The sequence below is a fragment of the Hyla sarda genome, chromosome 10 (assembly GCF_029499605.1).
Source record: "Hyla sarda isolate aHylSar1 chromosome 10, aHylSar1.hap1, whole genome shotgun sequence".
Lineage (NCBI taxonomy): Eukaryota > Metazoa > Chordata > Amphibia > Anura > Hylidae > Hyla > Hyla sarda.
Genome location: NC_079198.1, coordinates 130,056,921 through 130,068,225, shown reverse-complemented (window position 1 = coordinate 130,068,225; position 11,305 = coordinate 130,056,921). Strand labels below are relative to the sequence as shown.

The 11,305-nt window shown below is 41.1% G+C and overlaps 1 protein-coding gene across 1 annotated transcript; it reads left to right on the top strand.

Moving 5' to 3' along the window:
• Positions 1–212: 212 nt before the first annotated feature.
• LOC130294210 (nicotinamide N-methyltransferase-like) lies at positions 213–10,942 on the top strand. Its single transcript, XM_056543787.1, has 3 exons — positions 213–363; positions 9,273–9,480; positions 10,486–10,942. The coding sequence occupies exons 1-3, from the start codon at positions 213–215 to the stop codon at positions 10,907–10,909; spliced, it is 783 nt and encodes a 260-aa protein (XP_056399762.1). The 3' UTR covers positions 10,910–10,942.
• Positions 10,943–11,305: the final 363 nt, after the last annotated feature.

The window sequence follows — 11,305 nt, the reverse complement described above, 5'->3', positions numbered from 1 at the left end:
TACTTTTATGGAGAAGACATTGTTGACAGATATGTAGATCGCCTCTGGGTTTTTGTTATTTTACATTTCAATGAGGATCATTATAGTTTGATGGGAATTTTTCATAACATCTTTTCACATGACTGGCTCATGGATATATTAACTCATGATAAGTAACTCTTAGTAACACACTTTGTGAGCTAAGGTCCCTGTCTGTGATAGAAGATTAGACGATGGATCCTTCTACCCATAAGCGCTATCATGTACACGGCTTTGATTCCAGGCAACATTTGGAACATTACCTGTCAGATAAATCTGAAATGGCCTTTGCAGAAGACATCTTGATATTTCCCATTGAACAACTTGCAAGAACTTTTACACAGGGTATGTATCATACTTTTACTATGCTGAATTGTTTTGTATGCTTTTTCATACTTTTTTTATAGGTCAACTTTACAACATAGACAGGGTCACTTTATTCAAAAATCAAAAACTCATTTTTGTTGTTGGAGATCAGAAGGGGCAATCACTCTACCCCTATCATATCAAATACACCAAATAGATAAACACTATCACACACAGTTACTCAAAATCAGTAATCTTTATGAGAAATATCATGAACATTTATAAAAATGAATGTTAAAAACAAGGGCACCAGTAACAACCCCTAAAAATTACATAACATGATAGGGCTAGTGGAATGATATCATATAAGTCCATATATAGACCATAAACACATACAGGGCTATGCACACTATGGCCGACATTTATCATTGTCTTTAGACAGTTTTTTGTGTCTACAAAAGGCGCAAAAAAGGCGCAAGCAGTGTTTACTTGCGCCTTTTTTGCCACTTTTGGTTTACCCGTTTCTGCTGATTTTGAGGTGCGATCCACTGATTTTGGCAATACACATGATATGGAAGGGTTTTATGAACTGTGCCTTTTTGTGAAAATTGCGCAAAAAAGGTGCAAAGCCATTGAAAAGTCTATAAAACTACACCAGCCCAGACTTAGCTTAGCTTTTTGGTGTATGTGAAGAGAGAAATTTCAGAAAATGTGACCTGCACTAAATTTATCAAATGCTGTGGGACCATTTAATAAATTTGGTGCTCCTACACATTACCAGCACACACAAAAAAGGTGCAGAAAAATGCTTCACTTACACCTACAATGATAAATGCCGGCCTATGTTTACCATAACATGTCAAGTGACCAAATTAAACAAGGAAATGTAAAGGCATAAAAAATCCCAGTGTCTATAAATCAAACAAGTCTTACGAGTTATGTATCAACCCCACATCATTCCACTAGCCCTATCATGTTATGTAATTTGTAGGGGTGGTTACAGGCATCCTTATTTTTAACATGATTTTTTAAATAAATGTTCATGATATTTCTAATAAAGATTACTGATTTTGAGTAACTGTGTGTGATAGTGTTTATCTATTTGGGGTATTTGTTTAGTCTAACACTTTACTGATCTATTCTTACAGGGGTTGTTGATACCCTCTTTGTTTCTTTTTGGTGTATACCCTGTCATATCAACTAAAGTGATCAGAACAGAGACTTTGTCATTGAGCATAATAAAGAATATGGGGTTTCGGGTTTAGGAAAGTAATTTTCCCCTTTTGTATCCTCGAAGGCAGTGGTCTCCAACGTGTAGACCTCCAGCTTTTGCAAAACTACAGCTCCTAGCATGCCCAGACAGCCTATTATATTGAACCAATTTGTATAACATGTTAATTCATTTTTTTATGGCTACCAGCTGACAAAACAGTAGCCGAAAACATTAGGCTATGTTCCTATATCGTATTTTGCTGATGATTTTCTCAGTATTTTTATTAACTTTTTCTGGTACATGAAGTGACCAAAAATGTGCAATTCTATACTTAGATTTTTTTTACCATTTATACCATTGACCGTGCAGTTTAACTAACATTATAGTTTAACATTTCAGACATTGACACACATGGTAATACCAGATATATTTATATTTATTTTATGCATTATAAAAAAAATGGGAAAAGGGGGTGATTTAACATTTTATTAGGGAAGGAGCTTATTCACATTTATTCCCTTTTTTATTACACATTTTTTTCACTATTTTGTAATCTGTACAGGAGACTATTACATGCAATCTCTCGATGTTGTCATAGCACAGCATTGATCAATGTTATTGGCGCTCCATTAGTGCAGCCTGCCGTGGTTTCCTGCACTATTGGAGTGGGGATCGGATGACCTAGAGGTAGGTAGGAACCTTACGCCCATCCGTTGAGCTGATCAGGATACTGTGCTTTCACCGCGGTGGTCCCGATTGGCTCTTGAGCTAACCAGTAGATGATTTTTCATACTTTTAGATTCTGCAATCATAGAAAGAAATAGATACTGCTCTCTAGCACAGTCTATATAGGTATAGTCTTTATAGGTTAATATTTTACTGATTGTGTGTACAAAAATACTACCGTATATACTCGAGTATAAGCCGAGTTTTTCAGCACGATTTTTCGTGCTGAAAACACCCCCCTCGGCTTATACTCGAGTGAACTCCCCCACCCGCAGTGCGGACCTCCAGAGGTTTCAAAACTACAACTCCCATCGGCTGTCCGGGCTTGCTGGGAGTTGTAGTTTTGAAACCTCCGGAGGTCCGCAGGTTGAAGACCACTGCGGCCTTCGACATCATCCAGCCCCCTCTCACCCCCCTTTAGTTCTGAGTACTCACCTCCGCTCGGCGCTGGTCCGGTGCTGCAGGGCTGTCCGGTGAGGAGGTGGTCCGGTGGGATAGTGGTTCCGGGCTGCTATCTTCACCGGGGAGGCCTCTTCTAAGCGCTTCGGGCCCGGCCTCAGAATAGTCACGTTGCCTTGACAACGACGCAGAGGTGCGTTCATTGCCAACGTACTTCTGCGTCGTTGTCAAGGCAACGCCTCTATTCCGGGCCGGAAGCGCGGAGAAGAGGCGCCCCCGGTGAAGATAGCAGCCCGGACCACCTCCTCACCGGACAGCCCTGCAGGACCGGACCAGCGCCGAGCGGAGGTGAGTACTCAGAACTAAAGGGGGGTGAGAGGGGGCTGGATGATGTCGAAGGCCGCAGTGATCTTCAACCTGCGGACCTCCGGAGGTTTCAAAACTACAACTCCCAGCAAGCCCGGACAGCCGATGGCTGCCCGGGCTTGCTGGGAGTTGTAGTTTTGAAACCTCTGGAGGTCCGCAGGTTGAAGACCACTGAGGGCGAATGATGACAAGGGGATGATGAAGGGGGGATGTGTGGGATGATAAGGGGATGATGAAGGGGGGATGTGCGGGATGATAAGGGGATGATGAAGGGGGGATGTGTGGGATGATAAGGGGATGATGAAGGGGGGATGTGCGGGATGATAAGGGGATGATGAAGGGGGGATGTGTGGGATGATAAGGGGATGATGAAGGGGGGATGTGTGGGATGATAAGGGGATGATGAAGGGGGGATGTGTGGGATGATAAGGGGATGATGAAGGGGGGATGTGTGGGATGATAAGGGGATGATGAAGGGGGGATGTGTGGGATGATGACAAGGGGATGATGATGAGGATGTTAATGACGGGTCTGGATGATGACAGGGGGGATGATGTATTTCCCACCCTAGGCTTATACTCGAGTCAATAACTTTTCCTGGGATTTTGGGTTGAAATTAGGGGTCTCGGCTTATACTCGGGTCGGCTTATACTCGAGTATCGAGTATAGTTCTAGATGTATGACAGTACTAATAATTACATTAGATTTATTTACAAAGTGAAATAATATAGAATAAAATGTTTTCTTTGGAACGTGAAGATTATATGGTAAGATAAATATTATGTGTGGCCAGTCAGGTTGAGTTTATTAAAATTAGATTGTATTCATTAATAATAGAGATGTAAAAATAAAAAGTTGAATAAAAAAGTGTTAAAGGGGTACTACAGTTTGTTCAGAACACTTGGAGCAGAGGCCGTGATCGTAATGTCAGAGCCACGCCCCATCGCTATGTCATGCCACACCCCCTCCATTAATCTGTTGGGGACGAGGGCGTACCTATGCGCCGTCCGCCCACTCCCTGTCTACAACGCGTCATAGTGGATCAGGTCGGCACCTAGTAACGGCCGGGACCGGTGGCTAATAGCGCGTGGAAATGGAAGTCCCCAAACGGAAGTCCCCAAAATTTACAAAATGGTGTTTTTTCTTCAATTTTGTCGGACAATGATTTTTTTCCGTTTCGCCATAGATTTTTGGGTAAAATGACTGATGGCATTACAAAGTAGAATTGGTGGCACAAAAAATAAGCCATCATATGGATTTTTAGGTGCAAAAATGAAAAGGTTATGATTTTTAAAAGGTGAGGAGGAAAAAACGAAAGTGCAAAAACGGAAAAACCCTCCGTCCCCAAGGTGTTAATGTCTATGGGAGGGGGTGTGTCAACCGACATGCCCCTTCCCATAGACATGAATGGAGGGAGCATGGTGTGACATTATGAGGAGGCGTGGCTGTGACGTCACGATCACTGCCGCAGGAACCCAGCATTTGTTTAGAAATCCGGATGCTGCTCGAGATAGCGGGGGCCCCAGCAACGGGACCTCCCGTGATCAAACATTTAATCCCCTATCCTTTGCATAGAGAATAAGATGTGTGAACATTCAGCTGCAGGTCCATGGCTACTGCCCTCACACACAGAAAATGTCAATACATCCGCACTTTTATAGGAACAGTACAATACAAAAACTTTATACTATGAGAATATTGTGCAACTATTGGAATATTATATTGGCTGTATATAAACATAGAATTTGAAAGAGTATATAATATAATTCACTTTTATGATGTATTGACATTTTCTGTGTGTGAGGACACCTGAAGCTAAATATTCACACATATTTTTAAACTTTTTTATTCAACTTTTTATTTTTATATTTCTATTTCTATTATTAATAAATAAGATCCAATTTTAACAAACTCAACCTGACTGGACATACATATTATTTCCCATACCATATAATCTTCAAATTCACTAGAGAACATTTTATTCTATATTATTTCCCTTTGTAAATAAATCTAATGGAATTATTGATACTGTCATACATCTAGAACTAGTTTTTTTGTGCATACACACAATCAGTAAAATATTGACCTATAAATACAATACTTATATAGACTGTACTAAAGAACAGTATCTATTTCTTTCTATACAATTCTTTAGGGTGTATAGGGTACACATCCTCAAAATTATCCCAGTTCTGGTACAGTTGTTCCTATAATATTGTAGAGCTACCTATTCTTTATACTTTTTTTGAGATTCTGCAATCAATGGGCGCAGGGCGTACATTTACATCTTTTTGTTATAGTTTTATTTTGTGTTAGTTTAGTTCCCTGTTTTGGTTAAAAATCCTGAGAAAAATCCCCACCAAAATACTATGTGTGACCATAGCCTTAGGAAGCTTGTTGAGGATGATGAAGGGTTACTGTAAGACTCCAATGGTGGAGGCCATTACCATTCAATCTGCCGTGATCAGGCAAGTTGTGCTTCACCACTTATTGTTATTATCAGCAAAAAGAAGGTGTAGATCCATCTCCCAACAGAAAGTGAATTAAAATCTTCAAACTTTAATAATCCAGGTTAAAAACAAAGCAAAAGCAACATGTCACTAAGGAGTGAAAAACTCTGCCGCATTTTGGGCTGAGGAATAGCCCTTAATCATTGTTATTATCATTTCCTGATCAAAAAAAGATATTCCTTCACAAAATGCCCAATCATTGTGTGCTCAGGTTAACAACAATAAAATTATTAATATTATTTTCAATTTAAAATACCTACTGTGCCCATAAAGTTGGCACTATTGCTTAGTTGAGGGAGTGTCTAGGGCTAAATAGGGTGCAGTAAGGACAGGTTCCTGTGTGGGGCCACCCTTCTTAGGATGAGCAACACTTGTCAAGAAGGGTAAAGCAGGGCGAGTGGATAGGGATAATTAGAACCCCTTTAGCCCTGTCCAATTATTGACCTATGGGGTCCCCTAATACTTGCCCTAACAGCAGTTATGCTGTATGACCATTACTATTGGTTCGCACTTATACACTGTGGTGTGTTGGTATTTGTTTCTGATGTTTTGGGTCACTCTACTGGCTATTAGCTTTTTATTCACATCATTAAAAGTAAATTTTTAATCAGGCCTATCCTCAAATTTACTGAATTGCACTATTGCTTAGTTGAACACATAGAGGGGCAGTATGACACTATCATAGTGTGTGGGCCCCATGAACAATGCAGAATTCTCATGATAAAATCCATAGAGAAAACTTTCCTTATTTGATTCACATTAAAGGACAGGGGGTGTTCTAAAATAATTCTGTGTTAAAGGACATCGGCAGCAAAAGACAACTTATCCCCTATCCACAGGATAGAGGATAAGTGTCTGATCGCGGGGGGTCAGACCGCTGGGACCCCCCACTATCCCAAATGGGGCCACACATTGCCGCTCTATGTGAACGACTAATGCGCGTAGCGTCGACCTCTCTGAGGTCGATGGTACGCCCCCTCTCCATACAGTTCTATGGGAGAGGCGGGGAGGCATGAATGCTGCCTACCCGCCTCTCCCATAGAACTACATAGAGGAGGCGTGTCGGCCGCGATGTCACACTGTGGCTGGCACGCCTCCTGCACAGGAGAGCCGTGGCAGAGCCATGGCCCCATGCAGGAGATCGCGGGGGGTCCCAGTGGTCGGACCTCCCGCGATCAGACACTTATCCCCTATCCTGTGGATAGGCGATAAGTTGTATTTTTCCGCAGATGTCCTTAAATGCTGACACGTTTCTAGCCCCTCCAGGCTCATAATCATATCATGACATATACAAAGATAAACTACCCATATATACTTGTGGAAGGAAACATCATACAGTGTGACCCCCAGGCAACAGGTTGGTGGGCGGTGAGGGGGTGGGGGTTGCAGACAATGTAAATTCAATAGTATGGTAGTAATTGGCATATTTCTTACAACTACATTTAGAAGAACAATATGTGTAGAGAGCAGGGCTCAAGTTCTGCAGGAACATGTGGGAACTGAGTTCCTGCACTTTTTCCACAGCAGGAACACCATTCACATTAGCAGATCAGCCCTTGAGTGGAAAGGAGTTCCCACCCTTTTTTCTCCAGGACTTGACCCCTGGTAGAGAGGGACACAATCTATGGCTGAGTTCACAGTATTGTTCAGTAGTTTTAAACAGAACCAAAAGTGGAATAAATACAGAGAAAAATGATAAGGGTATGTTCACATGAGCGGATATTGTGCAAGATTTCTACACCAGAAAAGCTGCGGGTTTAGCTGTGGAGGATTTTCCACTGTGGATGTTCTGCAGCGGAATATCTGCAGCAGACCCCACTGAAGTAAACCAAGTCTGCTACAGATTTGCAGATTTGTCAATGCAGAAATTCCCCTGCAGAAAAGATAAATCTGCAGCTTTTCCGGAGTGGAAGTATCGCTCAAGATCCGCCAGTGTTAAATGGGTACTTCAGTGTAATTTTTTTAAATTAACTGGTTCCAGAAAGTTAAACCGATTAAAAAATCTTAATCCTACCAGTGGTTATCAGCTGCTGTATGTTCCACAGGATGCTGAGATGTTCTTTTCTGTCTGACCACAGTGCTCTCTGCTGACACCTCTGTCCATGTCAGGAACTGCCCAGAGCAGGAGCAAATCCCCATAACAAACCCATCCTGCTCCAGACAGTTCCTGACATGGACAGAGGTGTCAGTAGAGAGCACTGTGGTCAGACAGAAAATAAATTACAAAATAAAAGAACTTCCTTTGAAACATACAGCAGCAGATAAGTACTGGAAGTGTTGAGATTTTTAAATAGAAGTAATTTACAAATTTGTTTAACTTTCTGGCACCAGTTGATTATTAAAAGAAAATGTTTTCCAGTGGAGTACCCCTTTAATTTGCCATGGTCCATGATATTCCCATTCTACTCATTTTCATGACACGGATGTTATTGTTCTGTTACTAGGGCTGTAGTACATTTGTCAGTTTTTGGGATTATGTATGTCCGTTCTGCTTTTACTTTATATCTTAGTCTGTGTTCACACTGAGAGTCTTGTCTAACCCATGCTCTGTATCTTGAAAAATATCCTTTCTAGTATCCTGACCTGTGTTCCTTCACATTGTGGAGTTTGGTTTTCTTGTATCCGTTTTTATAGAGTTCATGATTGCTGATCTTCAGAGTTTTTAGTACATGCACTGATCATAGAGTACATGATCACTGATCTAGTGTTTCCTCTGTACTTTACCATTGGTCTATAGTGTCCTCTGTGCTTACTCACTGATCTGTGTGCTCTGAACCTTATCTTTTTATGTTAGTTATCTTAGTCCAGTGTGAACAGTTTTTTATGTTCTTGATCATTTTAGTGTTTAACATTCAGCTCTTCTGTTCATCCCCTGCATTTCCAGGTTTCTGCTGTTTACTCATTATATATTATTATATTATATACCTTGACTAGTTCATTTATTCTTATTTGTCGTTATCTGGATTCCAATTACTGAACTGTTTGTTAGTTCACTACATCCTGCCCTGTTTACCTGTTTATATTCTGTCTTGTATATCTGCTTGTTTAGTAGTTTTCCTGTTATGTTTCTGGCCTGTGACCAACAATGTATATTATTATCTGTTTTTACGCCCACTGAACTTTAGCGCAGGTAGGGACCAGCACCGTGGTTGTCAATCCGCCGTTTAGGGCGGATGGACAAGTAGCCAGGGAGAGTGTAATTAGGGACAGCTTTGGGCTCACTCTCCCTGTCCTACCCGCCAGTCTGACCGACAGACTGGGGGGGTAGGACAGTCTGACATTGTGATCCCACTATACAGAGTAAGACCACATCTGGAATACTGTGTCCAGTTCTGGACGCCTTACCTATAAAAAAAAATATTGATAAAATTAAATGGGTTCGAAGATGGGATACATAAATGGTGGAAGGTCATTAGCATAAAACTTAGCAGGAAAACTTAAAGAACTAAATCAGTATTGTCTGGAAGAAAGAAGTGAAACGGACATAATCTAAGCCTTTTAAATGATTAAAGAAGGTTCAGGAGGGATTTAATGAGAAACTGAACACAAGAACAAAAGGGTACTAACTGAGGTTACTTGGGGAAAGATCATGTGTTCACCATTTGGATTATTGACAATATCACTTGGCAATTGGTGAACACATAGGAACATGGTCTCAGCCACATACATTAACTGCCATTAACCAGCAAGGTTTAACATATCATATGTTACAATATTCAGATATGTTTCTGCAGGTCATATTAAAGGAGATGTCCTCATTGATATCAGTGTTGGTTCCTTGGTTCATCACCTCTATGCCGCCTGTGAGTTTTTCAATCACATCATAGTCCTGAAGGCCAGTGATGGATGCATCATGGAGCTGAAGAGATGGCTGGACTCACGGACAGGAGCATTCGATTGGGGACATGCCACAAAACTTTATGGAGAGATACAAGGGAACAGGTGAAGTATTTGGTTATTGGGGGACACCTTGTCATTGTTCCTACTGTACAAGATATGAACAGATCTATTGAATTTCTAGTCAGTATATAATTTACTCAACTTATATTTGCATTTTAAGTGTATTCCAGATCAAATTTCTAGTTTGAAAACTACTTTCATCCACACTGATCAATGTTCTCATGCATAAAGTCCATTAAAGGGGTACTCTGCCCCTAGACATCTTGTCCCCTATCCAAAGGATAAGGGGATAAGATGTCTGATCGCGGGGGTCCTGCCGCTGTAAGGGTATGTTCACACTGATTAATATGTGCGAGGAATTCTCGCTGAAAAAATCCGCTTAGAAATTACCATTTTATTCTGCGAGCAATGTTCGCGGAATGTGCACGGAATTCCACGCGGCATTCCGTGCGGTATTCTGCACAGAAATCAGTGTGGAATTCAACGCAGCATAGGAGACATTGTTATAAAAAAAACTTTTGTGCGCGAATACTGCTGGAATTCCGTGGGAATTCTGCGCAAATTCCGCGCATAACTGTGGCGGACTGAAAACAAATTTAACATTGAGTTCTATGGGGTTAGGACGCGAATTCCGCATGAAGAAACATGTTCATTCTTCACGCGGAACGGAATTCAGTGACAGAATTCCGCTAGCAGAAATTCCTCAGTGTGAACTGAGGAGCAGAAATGTAATTACATACTATTGGGGTTTTTCAATGCTGAATGAATTGGAGAGGAATAAGCGAGCAGAATTACTCACGGAAATTCCTCTCCAAACCTTCAGTGTGAACATACCCTAAACCCCAGGGGTGCTGCAAAAGAGATCACTGGGGTTTCCAGCGGCAGGACACCTTCAATGTCTAGGGGCGGAGTACCCCTTTAAAGTCCATGAGTACTGTTAGAAGGATGTAGTAAAAGCTCGACTACTGAAAGCCAATAATCCAGAGATAACTATTGAACCTCCATTCCATCATTTTCATGTTGACACCCTATTCCTATTTCTCTTAGTGACCAATTACAGGAAAAAGAAGGAAAGCTGAGATCAGCAATTCCACATGTTATGAAATGTGACCTCGACAAAGAAAATATGACGGATCCGATAGACTTACCACCAGCAGATTGTATCATCAGTATTTGGCTCCTTGATAATATCAGCAAAGATCAAAATGATTATATCAATTGTCTCAGAAAATTCTCAAGGATGCTAAAACCTGGAGGACACCTCATATTACTTGGTGGTTTAGATATGACATATTACATTGTCGGGAAAGACAGGCTCCATGTTTTCACATATGATGAGGATTTTGCCAGGAAAGCTCTAGTTGGAGAAGGTTTTGTTATAGACATATGTGAAGTTAAGAAGAGAACGGCTGTGAGTGACCTTATTGACTATAAGGCCATGATATTCATTGCAGCTCACAAGGAGAAGTAGGTCTAATGTAGGGCCTATGCCCACCACTATAAATTGTTGCAGTAGCCTTAAATTAATCTTAATGGGAGGCTCATGCCTAGTTCACATGTTGAAAGTTTGGTAGAGGAACTTCCAGTGAGGAAGTTGATTCCGCTGGAAGATCGAACATGTTTATTCTTTTGGCGGAATCCTTTCAGAAAAGTCCATTAGTCGATGGAACATTGATTTTTAAAGCTTATTTCTGTACAAAATAAGTGCCGATTCCGTGCAGCATGGATTCTGCACGAAAAATTGAGCAAAGCATATGAGCACTCAACCTTAATTCTCTGCTAAAATCCATTTTGAGACATTAGAATTTTAGATTAACTGCTTACACTTCTCAGTATTGCCCTTTAATGCCCTCATGCTTCTGCAGCT

Coding starts and splice junctions, on each gene's coding strand:
- LOC130294210 (XM_056543787.1), top strand. CDS start 213: ATGGATCCTTCTACCCATAAGCGCTATCATGTACACGGCTTTGATTCC. Junction 364..9,272: donor TGCAAGAACTTTTACACAGG/GTATGTATCATA, acceptor ATGTTTCTGCAG/GTCATATTAAAGGAGATGTC. Junction 9,481..10,485: donor GGAGAGATACAAGGGAACAG/GTGAAGTATTTG, acceptor TATTTCTCTTAG/TGACCAATTACAGGAAAAAG.